General features: G+C 35.1%; 1 protein-coding gene across 1 annotated transcript; it reads left to right on the forward strand.

The window, feature by feature from the left end:
- Positions 1-15,143: 15,143 nt before the first annotated feature.
- Positions 15,144-17,526, forward strand: LOC131654853 (S-type anion channel SLAH4-like). The gene is made up of 2 exons (XM_058924781.1): positions 15,144-16,017; positions 17,237-17,526. Exons 1-2 carry the CDS (start codon positions 15,145-15,147, stop codon positions 17,495-17,497), a joined length of 1,134 nt encoding a protein of 377 aa, XP_058780764.1. The 5' UTR covers position 15,144; the 3' UTR covers positions 17,498-17,526.
- Positions 17,527-22,804: the final 5,278 nt, after the last annotated feature.

The following is a 22,804-nucleotide window of genomic DNA, read 5'->3' on the forward strand; positions in this document are numbered from 1 at the left end:
TTAAACCATTGACCTATGGGCTTTGATTCTTGGACCATTGGATAGAGGAATGAATTCCCTTCAAAATGAGCTTTGGTGGGAATTTTTCTGATGAAGTATGAATATTTGGTGAATTTTCAAAGTTTGGTTGACTTTTTTCAGTTCGTGCCCAAAATAGTAACTTTTGGCTTTTGACTTTTCTGATCTTTCCTTGCATCATCATGATCAATCCTTGATGATTTTAGGGTTATGAGAATGTTGTTGACCAAATATCTTGAGTTTTGACTGTATAATGACTGTTTTGCCCTTGGGAGTCGACTGTTGACCTAATCAGGATTTGAGGGACTAAATTTGCTCTGTTTGACTTGAAACTTTATATGGAGATACTTTGGGATGTTAGTGGCCCTATGGAACCATCTTGAGCCATTGATTCAATGATTTTCCTCTGAATTATTCAAACCCTAGTTTAGAACTTCTGTGTGGGAGACTGTGTTTTGGAGCTTTGTCTTTTGATTTGGTTTTGTGTATGAAAAATAGCATGGGCAAATTTTGGGGTATGACAAACAGTATCATCTTTCAGAAGAGGACAAGTATCAGAAGAGGACAACTATCCCCGGCAACGGCTCCAATTTGATCCGCTGTCGCTCGCGAGTAAAAAACGAGTTAATTTTAAAAAACTGTAGTACGACGGTAACGGTAACTCGTGTATCGTCTCTCAAGGATTCCTATTCTTATTAACCGAATGTAAGTCGAATGGGGGGGGGTTGGTTTGGTTTCGATTAAACAAAAAAAATGATTATGAAAAAGTGATTATCAAATAAGCTGAAAAGTCGAATTACTGATTCGGTTCCTATCTATCATCGATTAAGCAATATTAATCTCCTAAGCGGATAATCTATTCCTATTCGACTACAAACTCAGTGACAAGCGCGAAGAGTATTGTACGATGTATAATCCTAATATCCGAATTAAGCAAACGGAGTTACGCTTCACGAATTAAGCAAACGTGATAAATCATACACGGTAACGAATTAAGCAAACGGTAACGTGTTTATTTGTTAGGATCATACAATCAATCGAATTGAATCAAAATACTCTATGCAATTCGAATTAAGCATTCAAGAACATAGAACAAAATTGAAAGGAATAAATACTAGATTAACATTAAAATAATCTCAAGGTCGGAACCTGAATTCAGCAATTCGACAGAATTTGGTTAGTTATCCATAGAAATTCGTCAAAGCTTTCAAAATCGTGAATGGAAGATGATGAACAGCATTTTCGTGGCTGCCTAACCTAAGGGACAAAAGCACAACCCGTTTCACAACCGAACTGGGTCAAATACAAAACCCAGGCCCATTACTAATTGACCCGAAACTTAACTAAAACTAGTGCTGCAACTTCAACGAATATTCTGGCCCTTCTACAGTCCGATTCTGACTTCGACTCCAACATAAGAATTGTAGCTCTTTCTCTTAGCTTTCTGTCGATTATTAGAACGCCTCAATCGGACTCCTGGAACTCCAGATATGATCGTTTCTGTGCAGACTGTTAATGCTGAAAAATTAATACGAAAAACAAATAAGTGCAAAAATAAAATAAAATATAAGATCATACTAAAACATAAAAATAAATAAAACAAACCGAAGAAATGCTTGAGTACAAACATGGAAGAACGTGCATTAAAATGCACTGATCATTCGTCTCATTTTGTGTTTGAGGTTTTTTTCTAGTTTTAATCACTTTAATTGGAAAAAGAACAAGAGTAAGTCTTGATATACTAAGACAATGTACACACACAAAAGTGTTTTCAAATATCCTCTCTTTTTTATAAAAATTCATAAAATCAATTTGGGCAAGCACAGTTGATTAGAGGTATGGTTTATCAATTACGAAGGTAAAAGTGTATCTAATAGATTAAGAGGTTTATTTAATCGATTATATTAGAGTGTAATTCCTCCTAATCGATTAAGTGGTGTATAAAACCAAACTCAGAACTATCAAAATCAATGGCCAAATAGTGATGACTTACTCGGGAGGAGAGACATTCTCTCTAGTGGATTGATTCATATTAATAATTGACTCTTGGGATTACCAGAAATCAAAGTAGTAACATTAAACAAATGCATATTGAGAAAAAAATCCAATGTGTATAAACTTGAGGGCTGTGAAGCACTGTACTTCGATTTAGGTAAAGCACTGGTATCGGGTACTAGTACGCGTACTGTAACGCCCGTAAATTCGATTATTCGCTTAATCTAGACGTTCAGAGTGTTTAGTGAAGTTTTGGTATTTTGAGACGATTTAGTCGGTATTCGTTCGGAATAGCGGATCGATATTTAATCAAGAATTTTGATATTTTCAGTATTAGAAATATTATTAGAATAATATTTGAAGTTTTGGGAATTTTCTGAGTAATTAAGATTAGACCGGAAATATGATATATTGGTCGAATTTGGGTTGTCGGTGTTATTTTAAGAAGCGTATTTGAATTTATTAAGTTAAAAGTCAGATTTTAGTCGGACGGTCGAAGAATAATATTAAGAATAATATTATTTTCAAGTCGGAATTTATTATATTGTTGGAATATTAATAAAAGTGATATTTTGATTTAATTGGAGTTATTTATTCTATTGGGCCTAAATTGGTTTATAGAGAATAATAGAGAAGAGTTGTTATATGGTAAGCCCAATTGAGATAATAAAAATAGGATTTTAGAGATTGAGAAGAGGAGTTTTCTCATTTGGGGGAAAAGTAGAAGAGAAGGAGGCTATGTCTTGAAGGGGAGACTAGAAGCTTGAAGATGCAATTAGAGACCCATTGAGTGCTTCCATTGATAAGATAAGGGTGGGGTTCTCTTCCTATAATGGGGCTTATGAAACTTTGTATGTGGAGAATTGGGTATGTAAATTTATTGCATTATCTTGTGTAATTGTTGCTGGAAAAACTGAAACTTATACCATGAGTAATATGAAGTTAAGATGCTGCCTTTCTTTAATTGATGTTGTTGTTGTTTGATTGAATTAATTTAAGGAAAACGTATTGTGCTGGAACTGTTATTAATGTCCACTGTGTGTGTATCGCTGGGTGTATGAAAACATGAATCTGGAATGTGTAGCAAGAAATAAGAGGGTGTGGTGCTTCGGCATTCATGTGGAGATGACGGGCGGCACTTCTTAGCCTACGACGGTCGGCATGTGGTCTTAACTTATATTTCTTTCTGTTTGCTTTTGTATACTATTATTTTAAGAAATATATGATAATAAACAATATTATGAAATAGAATGTGCGAAACAGTATGATGAATAGAAACAAAATGAAATTTATGAACAGTAGGAATTATAGAATCTAAGTATTTCAAAATGTCCCGTTTGATCGAAATAGCCAAATTAAGCAGTATAATTAGTTGTCCGGAATTTGATAAAAATTTACGTGGTAGTTAAGTTTAATTAGTACATTAACATGGTGGTGTTCTTTTGTCGAAATTTTGATATTAATCGTTCAATTAAATTAATAGTTGAATTAATTTTTAATAAGCCTATTTAATTGGAATAAACTTGAATTTAGATTAACTATTCGGTTTATCGGTAAATTACGATATCTTGAGAATTTAATCGAACGAATAGAATAACCGGTAAAGAATAGAATTGTATCCGAATTAACCGGTTGAGTTGTGTTTTTGGTGACTTGGAAGTGTAACCCGAAGACTAATAAAGTCGTGAATATTAAGGATTTAATCGGAACTTAGATAACCTGTAGTGACGTAGGATATATATATATATATATATATATATATATATATATAATTAATTAGAAAATATTTGGTGAATGATTTTGGTTAGTTGATAATGGGTTAGTGAGTAGATTAAACGACCAATTTATAGAGAATTATGAGACTAATGTGAATTGACTCAATGTGTTGATTTGTTGTGATATACCGAAACATGATGATGTTGTGATGATTTTGTTAATGTTTGAAATTATATGTTTGTCGTGATGTGTCGAAACATGACATGTTTGTGATGATTGGTAATACGTGATGTTGTATATATATATTCGTGACGATAATTTTGTGACTAAGTGAAGGTGAAATATTATGGTGACGTGAATTACCTCGTATAATGGTAATTGATTGTGATATAGGCTTATGCCTCGTGACGATATGTGATTGTGATGAGTATGTTGTGTTGTCTTGTTTGTCGAGTCACATTTCATATGCATACCCTGTGACAGCCTAGATTGGCCAATTAGTGACGAAGGCTTATGCCTTGTGCCTCAGATTCGGGCAATTGGTGACGGGGGTAAAGCTCCGATTGGTACCACATGCATATACATGAGTCATGTCCCATGTGTCATATGTGATTTATAGTTGTGACGTTTTGTGACTATGTCGTGATTGTATTTCGTGACTTGCTAAATGATGGATGTATGTGAAAATGTGAATTGATGATTTTGTGAATAGTATGAGAATATCAATACTTGGGAATGCAATTAACTGAACATGTCTTAAGTGAATTATATGTGATGTTTTGTGACTAGATGCGTGACTTATATGTAATGTTTTGTGACTATATGTATGTGTGAGATATTGGATCAAACTCTAGTATGGTCGAATGGTAGCTTCTTGGTTCGACAGGATTAAGCATGAAGTCGAAGGTTGTTCACATGCTTGTGTCGAAGATGCTAGGGTTGTTAGCATGTTAAATTAGGTTTTAGTGTTTAAACCCTAATTTGTTAAGTTAGCTTGTTTATTAAGTTGGCTTGTGTAATGGGCCTTGTGGAAAAAGCCCATTAGTTAGTATGTTAGGTTTTATTATAAATAGCATACTAGTCTCTCATCATTGCTAAGCTGCAAATCCTAATTTAGGGTGAGAGAGGTTATTTGTTATTCTTGTAAACTTGTAATCTTGTTTTAAGAGAAAGTGAAAGAATAGCAGTTATAACCAATTCTTGTGTTCTTATTCTCTTCCCTAATTCCCTATTATACTTTGTTATTGGTATCGTTTTTCACAACAAATTGGTGCGGTGAGCGTGGATAAGATGCCTTCAACAAAGTATGAGATTGAAAAGTTCACCGGAGTGAATGATTTCGGTCTGTGGCGCTTGAAGATGAAAGCCCTACTGGTTCAGCAGGGTTGTTTGGAAGCGTTGAAGGGAGAGGCAGCCATGAATGCAGAATTGACGGCAGCGGAGAAAACAAATATGATCGAGAAAGCACACAGCGCAATTTTGTTGAGCCTTGGTGATAAGGTTCTCCGGCAGGTATCAAAGGAGACGACGGCATCAGGGTTATGGGTGAAACTTGAAAGTTTGTATATGACCAAATCGCTGGTAAATCGACTCTACCTGAAGCAAGCTTTGTATTCGTTCAAGATGATTGAAGACAAAGTATTGGCTGAGCAGTTGGATATGTTCAACAAGCTGATTCTTGATCTTGAAAATATTGATGTGAAGATCGATGATGAAGATCAAGCGCTGTTACTATTGTGTTCTTTGCCTCGATCACATGCTCACTTCAAAGAAACTCTCTTGTATGGAAGGGAGTCCCTGACGTTTGAAGAAGTTCAATCAGCCTTGTACTCTAAGGACTTGAATGAACGAAAGGAGCATAAACCTTCGACTGTTGGCGAAGGTTTGGCCGCTAAAGGAAAACTCTTACGAAAGGATGGTAAGTTCGACAAGAAGAAAGGCAAAAGCCAGTCGAAGACTTACAGTGGCGAAGCATCTAGCATTCGATGCTACCATTGTAAGAAGGAGGGTCACACAAGAAAGGTGTGCCCTGAACGCTTGAAATATCATGGAGGTAAGGATAATGGCAACACTGCCATTGTTCAAGATGATTTCGAATCATCTGATGTTCTTGTGGTTTCAAGCAGTGACTCTAAGAAGGAGTGGATTATGGATTCAGGTTGCACTTGGCACATGACTCCAAACAAAGACTTGTTCGAGGAATTATGTGATCAAGATGGTGGATCAGTATTGCTGGGAAACAACAAGGCTTGCAAGATTGCAGGTGTTGGATCTGTGAGATTCAAGCTCTATGATGAGTCAATAAGGTTGTTGACTGAAGTCAGGTATGTTCCTGATTTGAAGAGAAATCTGCTTTCTCTTGGTGAATTCGACAAGAAAGGATATGTTTTCCAAGGAGAGAAAAGTATCCTAAGAGTCATGAAGGGTTCGAAGGAAGTCTTGAGAGGCGTGAAGAAACAAGGCTTGTATACCCTTGAGGCTGAAGTTGTAAGTGGTTCGACAAATGTTGCATCCACGAAACCTTTGTCGAAAACAGAAATCTGGCACATGAGATTGGGCCATGTCAGTGAAAGGGGTCTGGTCGAATTAGGGAAACAAAATCTGCTTGGTGGAGACAAAGTCGAAAAGCTGAAGTTTTGTGAACCCTGTGTACTTGGAAAATCTTGCAGAGTGAAGTTCAACAAAGGCAAACAAAGAACACGTGGATCCCTTGATTACATCCATGCTGATCTTTGGGGGCCTGCAAGGTGTCCATCACATTCAGGAGCAAGGTATTTTCTATCCATAGTAGATGATTATTCCAGAAAATTATGGGTATTCATCCAGAAGACTAAGGATGAAACTTTTGAGAATTTCAAAAGTTGGAAGACTCTGGTTGAAAATCAGACTGGCAGAAAGGTCAAGAGGTTGAGAACCGACAATGGCCTTGAATTTTGCAATGAGGCATTCGACAGTTTCTGTGCTGCCTCTGGTATTGCAAGGCATAGAACTACTGCAGGTACTCCACAGCAAAATGGTTTGGCTGAAAGGTTTAATCGAACTATTTTGGAGAGAGTCAGATGCATGTTGACTAGTGCGGGGTTAACAAAGGTGTTCTGGGCTGAGGCTGTTTCGACAGCAACATATCTGATAAACAGATGTCCTTCGACAGCGTTAGATATGAAGACACCTGAAGAAGTTTGGTCGGGACATCCACCAGATCTCGACAAACTGAGAGTATTTGGCTGCGTAGCCTATGCTCACATTAGGCAAGACAAGGTCGAACCTAGAGCTCTGAAATGCATGTTCATGGGATACCCTGAAGGAGTCAAAGCTTATAGGCTATGGTGCCTAGAGCCAGGTCACAGGAGGTGTATCACCAGTCGAGATGTAGTTTTCAATGAAGCTGAAATGGCTTTTAAGAAAACTAATGATGTTGGTCGAAGTACAGAAACATCTGACGAAGAGCTGGAACAGGTAGAGATTCCTGTTGAGGTGGAGCATGTTGATGCTGAATTGCATATCCCAGATGAAGTCGAAGAAGAAGCAGAAGATGCTGAAGTTGAGGAAACTGACGATGACTACCTATTGTCGAGAGATAGGTCGAGAAGAGTCATCAAGCCACCTCAGAGACTTGGATATGCAGATCTTATAGCTTATGCCTTAATCTCTGCAAGTGAGGTTCTAGACGAAGAACCTAGAGACTATAAGGAAGTTATGAGGAGTCGAAATAAGACTGAATGGCTGAAGGCCATGGATGATGAGATGAAATCTCTTCATGATAATCATACTTGGGAACTGATCAAGAAACCTGTTGGGGCAAGGTTAGTCAGCTGTAAATGGATTTTCAAAGTTAAGGAAGGAATTGAAGGAGTGACGTCGAAAAGATACAAGGCAAGGTTAGTTGCCAGGGGTTTCACTCAGAAAGAAGGTGTCGACTTCAATGATGTGTTTTCTCCTGTTGTGAAGCATAGGTCCATTCGAATGTTGCTTGCCATGGTGGCACAGTTCGATCTTGAACTGGAACAGATGGATGTGAAGACTGCGTTCTTGTATGGTGATCTAGATGAAACGATCCTGATGAGGCAACCTGAAGGGTATGTCGAAAAGGGGAAGGAAGATTATGTGTGCAAGTTAAAGAGATCTTTGTATGGGCTGAAACAATCTCCTCGACAGTGGAATAGGAGATTCGACAAGTTCATGGCACGCATAAGTTTCATTAGAAGTCAGTTCGACCACTGCGTTTACTTCAGATTTCGACCTGGTAATTCATTTGTTATTTTGTTGCTTTATGTGGATGATATTCTCATAGCAAGCAACAATGTTGAAGATGTGATGAGGGTGAAGGCTGAACTCAATAAGGAGTTCGATATGAAGGATCTGGGAGCTGCTTCCAGGATTCTTGGAATTGACATTCGAAGAGATAGAAAGAAGTCGAAGTTATGTCTATCTCAAGAGGCATATCTACGGAAGATTCTTGAAAAGTTTGGTATGTCGAATTCGAAGCCAGTTGTGACTCCAACAAACCCTCAATTCAAGCTGAGTATTGATCAGTGTCCCAGTACCGATGTCGAAAGAGCCTATATGAATAGCATTCCGTATGCTAATATAGTTGGTTCTTTGATGTATGCTATGGTTTGTACTAGACCCGACATAGCATACGCAGTAAGTCTTGTAAGCAGGTACATGGCGAATCCTGGAAAGGCTCACTGGCAAGCATTGAAGTGGATTTTAAGGTACATAAATGGGTCTCTGAATAGAGTCCTAATTTATGGTGGAGCCTTGGGTGAAGATAGTAAAGCAGTAATAGAAGGATATGTCGACTCTGATTATGCAGGTTGTATGAATTCCAGAAAATATATTTCTGGATATGTTTTCACTATGTTTGGCACTGCAATTAGTTGGAAAGCAACACTTCAGAAGGTTGTTGCTCTATCAACCACTGAAGCGGAGTATATTGCCCTAACTGAAGCTGTGAAAGAAGCATTGTGGCTTGAAGGTTTTGCGAAGGAGCTAAAACTTCAAGGTCGAGGTATCACTGTTAAATGTGATAGTCAAAGTGCAATACACCTGTCGAAGAATTCAGCCTATCATGAGCGAACTAAGCACATTGATGTGAGGCTGCATTTCGTCAGAGGAGTAATCGAGCGTGGAGAAGTCCAAGTGCTGAAGGTTTCGACTGAAGACAATGCTGCTGATATGATCACCAAGACATTGCCGAGTTACAAGTTTTTCCACTGTATGCAGTTGATAAAGCTGCATGAAGAAAGCTAGTTTGTTCCTTGACGTTGTAGAGTTAGGTCCAAGGTGGAGATTTGTGAGATATTGGATCAAACTCTAGTATGGTCGAATGGTAGCTTCTTGGTTCGACAGGATTAAGCATGAAGTCGAAGGTTGTTCACATGCTTGTGTCGAAGATGCTAGGGTTGTTAGCATGTTAAATTAGGTTTTAGTGTTTAAACCCTAATTTGTTAAGTTAGCTTGTTTATTAAGTTGGCTTGTGTAATGGGCCTTGTGGAAAAAGCCCATTAGTTAGTATGTTAGGTTTTATTATAAATAGCATACTAGTCTCTCATCATTGCTAAGCTGCAAATCCTAATTTAGGGTGAGAGAGGTTATTTGTTATTCTTGTAAACTTGTAATCTTGTTTTAAGAGAAAGTGAAAGAATAGCAGTTATAACCAATTCTTGTGTTCTTATTCTCTTCCCTAATTCCCTATTATACTTTGTTATTGGTATCGTTTTTCACAACAGTATGACTTATATGTGATGTTTGTGGATACATGGGTGGCTTATACGTGATGTTTTGTGATGTTGTGAAGTGTTGTGATTTGGCTTGCGACGTAAATGAATGAGATATATGAAAGACGTGAATGTGAAGTATTGTGACTTGTTGTGCGATGAAAAGTATGTGAGATCTATGAATGGTGAAAGTATGATGTGTATGGTAAATGTTGATACTTGCGATGTAATGATTTTATATGTCTGACTCCTAATATACAATTTATCATGCGCTCACTTATATGATTTGATATCTCACCTTTTTCTCTTGTTTTGTCGTTGCCTTTATATTGGTAACTTGCAGGTGTTCAAGTATGAAGATTTAGTTGTCGTTACTTGAGTCGGTTGTCGCTCTGATACGTAGCACTCGTGGGGATGATTTATGATGTTTATGATATTGTTGTTTTACTGTTTTATCTTAGCTGAATATGATGTTATTGATTCAAAGATTGAGAACTATGATTCCGCCATGTTCTAATAAAAGAAGTTATTCTGTTTTCAAAAGTATTATATGCTGAGTATTTGTCTAGTTGGTTAAAAGAAAGTGCTATGTATCCGCTGAATGCAATTAAGTGATTTATTGTGAAATGAATATGTGACGCCTCATTTGTTTGTCGAGAAATTTTGAAACTCTGATTCTTGCATATAATTGCCGGGTAGAAATGGGATGTTACACGTACGGTACTCACCCGGTACGCACCGAAGCCGTACCAATTTTTTAATTTTATTTTTAACTTGGTACACCAACTGTGAACTTTTTTGTTATCTTTCTATTCTCTACACTGTATAATACTGAATATAACATATTACAATACAAATTTTGTCACTTATTTACTGTGAAAATTGAGGGGAAAAGGAGCATAAAAGAAGAAATCTACATTATATATTATTTTATTTATTAGTAACATATATAAAATAAAGTGTTGTGTACTATATCAAATTCTCATGAATCTCTTTAGTATGTATGTATGCTCTGTTAGCAACCCATTAGGCTTGAATTGTCTACTCCCACAACTCATGCTTTGTCGGGTTAGGTCGGATCAACACTCGAGGATCAACGATCAAGCTTTGACTTCGTATCTAACATTTTAAGGACTTCTATAAATGAAAACGATGATTCAACAGAATAGCCTTCTTTGCTGCAGGAATAATAGAGAAAAAGTTAATAAGAAACCATTACAGGCCCAACTCAAGTTCACACAAGCAATCTATAGGATTGAAAAGATTAATTACAGAAGTAAGAAAATTTTGAAGGTTAAATTAAAAATGTGAAATCATCACAAAACACAATAGTAAGATTAATACCATTATATTACAACATACCTGTTAGAGAGAGCAAAGTTTGTTCTTGATAAACACCAATACAGACTATGAACACAATAGTAAATATTTGAGTGTGCTATTGGAGTTTGAGTAAAATGTATCGTGTAATAATTTTATGTCTTAGTTTTATGTTGCAGTTTCTTGTTTGAATTTCAAATTTTTCTTCAATTAATTGTATTCTATTGATTTTATCATATGAGTAATCTTGATTATTCTTTGTATGTTAATAATCACTTATTATTCCTTGTATATTAATAATCACTTAACTAATAAGCGATCATACACTGATTAATTAGGATCTGTTTGATTTGGGGGTAAATGGAGGAGATGAGAGTTGAGAGAATATTTAATAGTTTATGTGTTTGGTTCAAATTTTAAGAGGCCAAAATCCCTCTTGAACCACTTTTTGCTTCCTATTTTGGTGGAGAAGGGAGGTGTTTCATTTTAATTATAATAAAATTTACATATTTAACTTTATTTTTTATTTAGAGAAAAGAGGTGATGCACTGACAATGTAAAGTATTTTTACACTGTCAACCAATCACCACCATGTATCCAATTAAACCACTATTTTATTTAAAAAATAATTTAATGATATGACTAATTGATAGCTTTCTATTGGATAACAGTGTAAAACTATTTTGCACTGTCAGTGCATATCTTCTTTTCTCTTTTATTTAAATATAAATTTAACTTATTAAAATACTAAAAGTTCTATTTTGAATAAATTTTATCTTTCTTTTATATTTTTTTATTTTTATATCTTCGTCTTATTTGAATTTCAAATTTTTCTTTCAATTAATTGTATTATATTGATTATATCACATGATTAATCTTGATTATTCCTTGCATGCTAATAATCACTTTACGGATAAGCGATTATACATTAATTAATGATGGTCTGTTTGGTTGGGAGTAAATGAAGGAGACGAGAGTGGAGGAAATATTTAATAGTTTATGTGCTTTATTTATACTTTAAGAGGTGAAGGGAAGGTAGATGGAGGGGACCAAACTCCCTCTTGAATCACTTTTTATTCCTCTAATTTAAGGGAATTTAGAGGAGAAGGAAGATGTTTTATTTTAATTATAACTATATTTACATATTTAATATTATTTTTATTTAATTATAAAAATATTAAAAGTTCTATTTTGAACTAAGTTTTTTTTTTATATTTTTATATCTTCGTCTTATTAATATTATATGTTTTTAAATTATTTTATTTTATTTTATATTTTAATGTTACTTTTTAATCATCGTAATATTTTTGTTTATAATAATTTTTGTTAGATTTTATTGTATTCAATAATTTTTATAAAACTATATATTATAATCGTTACATTTTTATAAAATCTTTTATGATGTTCTATGATTAAATATAATATTCTATGATTAAATATTTATATTTCGTCAATAAATTTGTATTTGAATTATAAACGGTTAATATCATGAATCTTATTGTAAAATTATAAGGATAAAAAAAAGTAAATTATTTTTAAAATATCTCACATTTGGTTCTGAAACAAACATATTTGTAAATAAAATTCTTATACTCCCCTCACCTTTCATATTTTAAACATGGGAATTGCTAACCAATACTCTTGGGATATTCTTTAAGTGATTAAAGTAATAAGTTTTTTAGAAAATTGAAATATTGACTTTTATAAATAATATTTTTTTTATTTAGTATGTTTAAATAATGTCCTGAGAGCACGGATCAGCAATATCCTTTAAAATTATATAAAATTAAAATTCCCCCCCCCCCCTCGATTGAACCAAACAAACATTAAGGGTATGTTTGGTTCGGGGTAGATGGAGGGGAGGGGAGGGAAGGGAAGGGAATATTTTTAATTAAATGTGTTTGGTTCAAATATTATGAGGGGAGGGGAGGGAAGGGGAGGTGAGAAAAACCCCTCTAAAACACACTTTTTGCGTCTCTCCAAATCGGAGGGATTTGGAGGGGAGGGGAGGGAATCTTAACTTTAATATTTTAATAATTATTATAATTACTATAATATCCTCAGTTTTATTTTAATATTTCAAAATTATTCATTTTCTTTTGTATTATTGCTCTCTTCTGTGTGATTTTTCTTGCTTCTATCAACTTATTATAATTATTTTCCATCTTCAAATTATTTTGAAATTTTTGTCCTTAATATAAATCATAATCATTTCACTTTTTTGATTTTTTTTATAACTCTTTTATGTTTATTTATGTTTTTTTTCTTCTAATTTTGTTATGTATCCTATCATATTTTCTTTTATATTAAATTTTAAAATTTTCATTTTAATTAATTAATTTATTTTATTAAAAGATTTAAACCATTTATATTTAATAATAAATTATTTTATGTGTTAAATAATTCATTACGATTTCAAAGTTGTTATCAACGTATAGTTTAATTTGTTTTTGAACATTTTATTCGAATTAAGTGAACTAAATTTTTTAACGTTATGCAGTAAATTATAACTTTTTAGTCACTCATATATGTAAAGATTTTTCACATTTGAATATCATATTGTATCACTTATATAAGATAATAAGGATAAAAAATGTAAATTATTAATAAAACTCCTCTCCTCCCCTCTGAACCAAACATATTTTTAATTAAAATCTCTTTCTTCCCCTCCTCTCCCCTAGTTTAAACCAAACACCCATCTGATTAAAAAAATTCCCTCACCTCACCTCCCATTCTCTCCTCTCCATTAAAATCCCTCCCCTCCCCTCCCCCTCATTTGAACCAAACACACCCTAAGGCATTTTAAAAAATGGTGGGCCTATATATCATAAATAGGGGTGGAAATAGGCTGGGCCGAGCTAGGCTTTGCCAAGCCTAAGCCTGGCCTGTCAAAAAAACTAAAGCCTAAGCCTGGCCTGTAGCCTGTCGTAGGCTTATTTTTTAGGCCTGAGCCTGGCCTTTTCGAAGGCCTGGTTAGCCTGTTAGCCTACATAAAAGCCTATTTGTTTTAGACATATGTAAATAAGCAATTAAAATAATATTTAAATAGACTAACTAACTAAAAGAACTTATGAGAACAATGTTCATAATGTGTTTTCATCTTATTTTCACAAGTTCTTCAACATAACCAAGTTTTATTTAATGTATTTTAATTCAAAGTACAAAACATAATATAATGATAATAAAAGTATTAATATTTATTTAAATAGGCCGGCCTGATAGGCTTAAAAGGTTTTTTTTAGGGCCTGAGGCCTAGCCTTTTTAACTAAATAGGCTTATAAAAAAGCCTAGGCCTTTACTATTTAAAAATAATGTATGGCCTGGCCTGAGCCTATATAGGCTAGCCTGTAGGCCCCTGTTATCAGCCTGACCTACTTCCACCCCTAATCATAAATGAGACTATACATTATTACATTATTAATCTTAATTTTAGTCTTCCTATAAAAATATTAATTGAGACGTATCTATTACTTATCTTAAACAATTAAACTATTACGTATCCTAAATAATAAATAATCTTAATTAATTTTATACTTTTTATTTAATATCTATGAATATGATTTTTTTATACTACTTTTGCAATAGAGTATAATTATTCTAGGTGTATTTTTAGCCCAACACATCTAAAAATGTGCATACTTAAAAGTGCTTTCGAATATTTTTGAATACTCTCAAAATAAAATGAAAGAAATTTTTTATAAATATTTTCATTTCATTATCTTAAAAAATACTCCAAAAATTGATAGTCTACTATATTTTCTTCCCTTTCTTTCCAAATATACAAGATGTCTTAAGTTTTCTATAGGTAAAACCAATATTTAAATGTGATTAAATAAATAAAAATTCTATTTTATCAAAGATTAACTATGACAAATATTTTGTGAGTTTATTTTGAATTAAAAAATTAATCTTTATATTGAGAAACACACGTTGCAGAGTTAAATATTTAATATTTTTGTTTTCTTAACATCATAAATAAAATCAATCTTCTTACAAAGTGTTCAAAATCTCATGTAAAAAAAGTTACATTTTTTAATAAAATTATGATATAATTTTTAAAATAATTTATTTTGTCGTCTAAAACAAATTTACAATACATTTTATTGTCTGCTTACCATTCATTCCTAATTCTTAGATAATCTTTTAAAAATCATTTTAAATACAAATATTGTAATGAAAATAAAATTATCCGCGTGCAAAGGCAACCAAAATGGACCACTTTTTTTATCTTAGTCATAAAATGCTTCCTCCTTTTTTCAAACTTTTAACAAAACTTTTGATTTTTAATACTACCACTTGTTAGTGTGTCCACTCTCATACTACTATAAAATCTTGCATGTTCCTTAAGCAAAATCCACACACCTCACAAATCAACATGGAAAAAATTTCCATACCAAACATTGAGCTTGTCATCATAGAAAAAAACATCACAAACATAACCAATAACCAAAAACCAACCTCATTAATTGTCACAAAGAGATTCTTAACATGTTTGTTAACAAAACTCCATGCAGGTTACTTCAGAATCAGTCTCTCACTTGGTGGACAAGCATTACTTTGGAAAACCCTAATTGGACCAACAAAAGACACAAGCATTTCAAGACATGTTCTTAGCATGTTACCTAATTCAGTTTTCATTCTACTATGGTCTTTGTCTCTTTTTATACTCTCATTACTCTCTCTTCTTTACCTCTTAAGATGTTTGTTTTTCTTCAAGATGGTAAAAGCTGAATTCTTACACCATGTAGGAGTTAACTATCTTTTCGCCCCGTGGATTTCGTGGTTTCTGTTACTTCAATCATCACCGGTAGAATTTATAACTCCTGAAACCCTAACTTACTTGATTCTATGGTGGATATTCGCGGTTCCGGTGGTGATTCTTGATATTAAGATTTATGGACAGTGGTTTACTAAAGGGAAGAGGTTTTTATCGACGGTGGCGAATCCCACGAGTCAGTTATCGGTTATAGGGAATTTGGTTGGAGCACGAGCTGCGGCGGAGATGGGATGGAAAGAAAGTGCAGTTTGTTTGTTTTCATTAGGGATGGTTCATTATTTGGTGTTGTTTGTAACACTTTATCAGAGATTCTCAGATGGTGATAGTGTTCATGTGATGTTAAGGCCAGTTTTGTTCTTGTTCTTTGCAGCACCTGGTGTGGCTTGTTTGGCTTGGGAATCTATTGTTGGAGATTTTGATACTCTTTCCAAGATGCTATTCTTTTTGTCTCTATTCCTCTTCATCTCACTGGTATATATAATTCATTCTTTTATTATATATAACTTAAAAGCGACTACTATAAAACCACACACAACAACCGTAAATATCAGAGTTTAAATTCTGGTGATGATATCTAACCTAAGTTTCTGTCGGTTGAATCGGTTGAAATAGAATTTGCCGATAAAATATTAGATAATTTAAACTCTACCAGTTGTTTTCATGCATGCAAATTAAGGCTCCCTAGGAAGATAAGGATTTTTTTTTTAATATTTAAAGATTGATGTGAGCTTTTCTTCAAGTAATGACAAAGCTAACAGCTGGACTAAATTTTTTAGTCAAAATGAAGTGTTTTAAAAATTGGTTTTTTTACACAAACATGGGATATGGATTGGAAACATTTTTTTTTGTGTGTAGGCTGTGGACAATTTGGAAAGTCTCTATCATGTATTTTGTTGCACCACTTGATACTAAAATTCATGTGCTATATAATTTTGGCCGTACAAGATTGAAATATCCTAGTTGATAGTAACATCTTAATTTAGGGATTAATTTGAAATTTTTTTAAATTATGGGACCAACTTGCAGATTTTGAAAATTTTGGGTCTCATATTAAATTCTTTAAATTTAACTTAAATAAAATCTTTCGTATATTTTTGTCAACTTAACATATTATCCATAATTTTTATCCAAACAACTAATTTTAATCTAGCAATTTTGAATTCTCAAAGAAAATTAATTTTTTCATTAAAATTTTCCATCCAAACAAATTGCTAACCTTTTGGTGGAGATATGATGCATGGTTTTAAATTGTTGATAAGTTATTGCGGTCATTGAAATTGATGTGATGTCCTTTGCGACTTTTAACATGAATTTTAATTGACAAATATTTAAATATACAATTAAAATCATTTGATGTTAAGACTTTTTATTATATAAGAAATAAATTGAGTTTCCGTATTTTGAAATTTTGAGTTTTGATTAAAATACTTAAAAGAATATGTGCAATTTTTTTTTTTTTTGATATGATTTATAATGAAAGTCAGATATATGATTTTAATTCACATCGCAATCACGCTCTCGATGTTTTCTAAGACTTTCTAGAAGAAGTATCAAAGTCGGATACCACTTGGTATAAGAGCAAAAGTTGAATCTTATGTTGGATTCTCATCATTAATTAATGAAGTTTGATAAAAGTCAAGGTGTGACCTAAAAAAATTAGTGATTGATATTTTTATGTTGAATTAAACAGATTTGCAGGCCAGCCCTATTCAAGAGATCTATGACAAGATTTAATGTTGCATGGTGGGCTTACTCATTTCCTGTTACAATCCTTGCTTTGGCTTCAACTGAATATGCACAACAAGTCAAAGGAGCATTTTCACATATTCTAATGCTCATTCTTTTGGCACTTTCTGTTCTTGTTTCTGTTTCTCTTACGGTCTTTACTCTCCTCAACTCTAAGATGCTTCTACCAGATAATGATCCCATTGCAAGCTTCCTCATTGTTTAATTCTTTTGTTGGTTATCAATAGTGCTAATTAATAGTTAAATTATTCAATTAATTATAATTTAAATTGTTTGATTATAATTAGATGTGTGCTTACCTACATATCTTAATGAAATACTAATTAATTTTGTAGTATTTGTACAAAAATAAATATGATAATTGAATATGACTGTCATTTATTTGACGCGTGCATTGGCAAATATTTGCGGTGTCACAATTTCTATTTTTAAGTTCATTTAAATATAGATTGTAATATGGGTAGTTTAATATTGAAAATTTCTTTAGCCACCTCCCTATGGGGTCACCCCAGCGGAAAACCCAAATTACCCCTGCTTCGGAAATGAACTTCCGAAGCTTTGATGTTTTTAAAAAAATTTCCACAATTCGAAAGTGCATCTCCGAAAACACCTCATGGGGGGTGTGTTCGGAGATGAACTTCCGAAAACACCTCATGGGGGGTGTGTTCGGAGATGCACTTCCGAAAACACCTTTGTTCAGATTTTGAGGGGTTTCGGAAATGCACTTCCGAATTATGCAGAAACAGAGATTTTTTTTATGTTTTTCTTAACAGTTTCGTATTTTTAATTAAAAGAAACCGGGAAATAAAATAAACGACATATAAAGGTGAAAATACTAATATGATAAAAAAAAGTAATATATACAACCGATCTGAATCCAAATAATAATAATAATGTGCTAAAGATACAATCCGAAAACAAAAAATAAATAAACCCGACCACTACTGGGTGTGCCTAACCCTCTCTCTCTGGGACCTCCTCTGCCGCCTGTATGCCGCCGCACGGCCCGCATCAGTGAAGATCATCTCCATCACGACCACAGCCTCTAGACCGCTCTGCTGAACGACACCTCGATCCAACGCGTCCCGCCCAAGCATCTCTATCCGCTGGCAGATCGGCATGAGATCAATGGCGTGGTCATCCTCGGCCTGCTGGTTCTCCAGGATCTCCTCGTGTGCTGGCCTAGGAGCGCTGGGAACGTCGGGTCTCAGCAGAGGATGTGACACCCGATAGAACCATGTGACGTATCCCTCCTCACTCTGCCAGTCCTGTGTGACCCGAGTGAGACGGTACTCCTGCGGTACCACATGATGCTGCCAGTCCTCCCATATGGCAGTGAGCTGCACTCGGGTCACTGTGTCGGGAGCAGCCTCAAAGGGTGACCTGGGTATCCGCTGCACGAATCCGAACTGAGGCATGCACCGCTCAGGGAGATACCGGACCATGATGGTAGTCCCGCATGCCAGCCAGCCTGAATATAGAGCAATGCCGTCAAAGGGGACAATCTGAGCGTAGTCGCTGAACGGCCTCCAGGTGACGTCGTCGTGCATCGTGCGGTCCAGGTATCCACGGTATGGTCCCATCGCATCGTTCCCCCTCTGGAGAACGTATCTGGCGGCCCTGGGCATGGCGTCCACGTACGCAGGATCGATGTGAAAGCCGTGGATGCGGGAGAAGTAGGAGATGATCCAGCTCTGAAACAGAAACACGATAATGTATTAAAAATAAATACGAAACATAAATAAATAAATAAATACGATAATGTATTAAAATAAAACGTACCGTAAGTAGTGTGCAGGATCCGACCAACTGCCTCGTCCTCCAGTTGGAGACCTCATTCAGCTTCTGGTAGAGGTATGCCAGAGTAGCTGCCCCCTAGTTCCACTGGTGAACGGTATCCAGGTCCATGAAGTATCGGAGGTAGGTCACGTCGACGTACCTTGCACTCTTGTCCACAAAGCATGCAGCGCCTACCACATGCATGTACCAACACCGGAGAGCGCAGCCGCGGTGATAGTGTGTGAATAGCTCGTCACCCGACTCCTCAGCCTCGGCCGCCGCGTCTAGGTGGTGCTCAAAATAGCAGCTCAGTGTGGTGAACCGGACATGAGGCCCAGATGTCGTGACGCACTCAAAGTGAGCAACCTCGTGCTCCATGCCCAAATAGAGCGTCATCCACTCAATGGTCTCGACCCTCTGGATCCGGGAGTGGTGCAACAGCGGCCCCCTAATCAGCAGGTGGAGAAGACACTGCACGTCATGCAAGGTGATCGTCATCTCCCCAACCGGCAAGTGGAAAGAGGACGTCTCCTTGTGTCAGCGCTCCACAAATGCCCCCTGCATGCCGGTGCTGATGGTAGTGTACCCCGTCATGCAGAGCCCGCTAAGCCCTGAACCTCGCACATGGTCGTTAAACCACACAGCTGCTGGTTTAAACAGACTGAAAATCTTCCGGGCGTGGTTCACCATTTTCAACGGCTCTCTCTCCTGTTACAAAAAAAACAAATAAGCGACATATATTAAATAAGCGACAAATAAACGGTTAAATTATAAAAAATGGTGACAAATAAACGGTTAAATTATAAAAAATACCTCTCCTTCCCAGATACGCCGAGCGACGTGATCGTGGTAGTGAATCAGCACGGAAGTGTCAAAGGACCCTCCCGGATAGTTGTCCTCTTGCTCATCCTCCTCCCCGGCTGGAGGGTCAACATCCGGTACCCCCTCCGGCTCGTGGTAGGGCACTGCCGCCACCTCCTCCTCATCCTCCTCCTCCTCCTCCTCTCGCTGGCGGGAAGAAGATACCCGAGCCAGCCGACTCCTAGATCCTGAAGCAGATGTACCCTCTCCCTCTCCCACGGAAACTCGCACACGTCGTCCCCGGCCCTGCCCCCGTCCCTGTGTCGACGCCAGCTGCACCGCCGCCCGCTCGCGTCTAGCCGACGCAATCTGGGTCTCCCTACCCTGTCTGATGCGTGCTGGTTGGTTGTCTGACCTGTTCCTGTAAACAATTGAAATCGATTAATATGCGAGACAAAAGAAAAAAACTAAAAAAATTGAACTTCTGATACAATTCGGAAGTTCATTTCCGCAATTGGGATGGAGGTGTTTTCGGAAATGAACTTCCGAAACACCCCTGCGAGGAAGTTTTCTGCAACTTCCATGGCAGACCCCTAAACCAAACATCAAACCTATGTCTACACATTCTAAACATCCTAAATATCAGTATAAACCTAACCTAATACATTTTTTGCTATTTGTAAACACCCTAATATACATTTTAATCATAGATCTTAAAATCAAAATGCTTACCGATTGAATAGATTGGAGTACTTTTGAATGTAATAGAGCAAGTAGATGGAGCCTTTGAGGTAGCTTGGAACTGGTTTGCACAAAAATCTCTTGGGGTTGAGTTTGGAAGAAGATTAGGGTAAATGATTAGGGGGAGGGGGCTGTTTTGCTTAATCTGCAAAACGCGCAGTATTTCGGAAATGAACTTCCGAAATGCTGTTTTCGGAAATGAACTTCCGAAATAAGCCAATTTTTCAAAAAAAAAAGGCGCTTTCGGAGATGGATCTCCGAAAACACCTTTTTCTTGCATTTCGGAAATGCATTTCCGAAGTTAGGGGTAGTTTGGGTTTTTCACCAGAGGTGACCAAGAAGACATGGGGTTGATAAAGAAATTTTCTTAATATTGACCTAAGGATGGAAAGTTCAATGAGTAGTTCAATTATAACATCTCTTATTTATAAATAAGAGATATGATAAAAATATCGTGATAATTATAGAGCTTTAAAGTAAAAGGGAGAAATAAAAATTTATAAATCAAGGGTATTCTTTTAGAGTTTTCTAGAAGGGTCAGTAAGTAATTCTTGTTACCTTGGTTTCTTTGAAAGTTGAAGAGGTTGAGAAACACTTGCGTAGAAAATAATAGTTTGTTCTTAGGAGTCTTTAGGGTTTGTTGTTGGGAACTCTGAAAGCAAAAACTATTTTCTTAGTATAGTGAATTGGAGGGTTGCTTTCTCCCAGACATAAATCTTTCGATCGAACTAGATAAACAAACAATTCACTTGTTCTTGTCTTATTTTTATTTCATATATTTTCTACTTATTAGTTATTATTGTTGAATACATTAATTTGATTGCTACTATTCTTTACCTCATATATCAAAGTGTTGATTAGAATTGAATATTATCATTATCACAACAAATAAAATATTCAAGAAGACGTCACTTCTAATAAAATAAAAATATAATCTAAAATTATTGAGATCCAGAAGCGTGTACACTACGCCACTTTTAACGAAATAAAAACATAATTTAAAATGATTGAGATTCGAAGCGTGTACACTGAATTAATTTATCCATTAATTTTTACAATAACAACACAAAAGGGGGCAGAAATGATTGGTTATTATGCATTATTAATATATTATTTGTGCATTTGATTTGTGAAAAAAAAAATCTTAATCTAAGATCGGATTTTGTCAAACTAAGTGAGTGACTACAAAAATATTTCGTTTTCTTGAAAAAGCGACAATAAGGCCTACGCAAGGAGAAAGCAAATTTGGACAAGCAAGTGGCAAGTTGCCACAACACAAATTTAATTATGTTCATGAATCTTACACTGCATTAGGCAAGTTTTTGATTTTTTGTCTACAATTTGCCTTTCCTAATTCGTTAATTAGAATTTAAATCACAATATTTCTTCCATATCTAGTTGTACACAGTTGTGGCCATTAAGCTTACATAAAATTCTAATTAAAATAATATTATTCTAATAGTGCGTGTTTCATATGATAAAGAATAGGGGTCTTTATTGTATTAAATTTTACATAATTTCTAATTAAAATAATATTATTCTAATAGTGTGTGTTTCATATGATAAAGAATAGGGGTCTTTATTGTATTAAATTTTACATAATTTATTTGTGCAGTCTAAAAATTGTCGTTAGTTAATCCAGTGTTAATTTAGTTGGTCCAGTGTCCATTATTCGATCCCCACAACTGGATCGAGGGAGAATTAAAATTACTTAATATCACAACCGACTCTAAAATCAGATTAGACGGTTCAATACATCGAATTACAATGGTAAAAAAAAAGTTATACTTTACCAAAATAAACTATCTAATAACTTCAAAATTTATTATGTTTTGTTGAGCATTGACTATTTTGCAAATCAAACAAATCCATCGTGCTCTAGCCTTCATTATTAATCCTAAAAAGAAAGCAAAATGCATGGATAACAAATAAATACTTAGTTAATAGGACAAAGCTGCATGATATTTGATTATTCATGTGAAAAGATGGCCAAGTAAAAGAGCATCGTCGAGTTTATAGTTATGGAGTAAAATACGGAAAAAGCTTAAACAAAATTAGGCATGTCAAAATCAGAGGATTAGGTAGGTGTATGTATATGATATCACTTTGAAGTTATAATTATGTTAATGTTGTTGCTTACAAAGTTAGACAAGATATGTACATACGTACAACTAATTTGTTTGCTTCTTAA

This window comes from Vicia villosa, linkage group LG3 (genome assembly GCF_029867415.1).
Source record: "Vicia villosa cultivar HV-30 ecotype Madison, WI linkage group LG3, Vvil1.0, whole genome shotgun sequence".
NCBI classification, from domain to species: domain Eukaryota; kingdom Viridiplantae; phylum Streptophyta; class Magnoliopsida; order Fabales; family Fabaceae; genus Vicia; species Vicia villosa.

Excerpts from the sequence above, each read along its gene's own strand:
- LOC131654853 (XM_058924781.1), top strand. The coding sequence starts at position 15,145 with ATGGAAAAAATTTCCATACCAAACATTGAGCTTGTCATCATAGAAAAA. Across the intron at positions 16,018-17,236 it reads TATTCCTCTTCATCTCACTG|ATTTGCAGGCCAGCCCTATT; the intron begins GTATATATAATT and ends TGAATTAAACAG.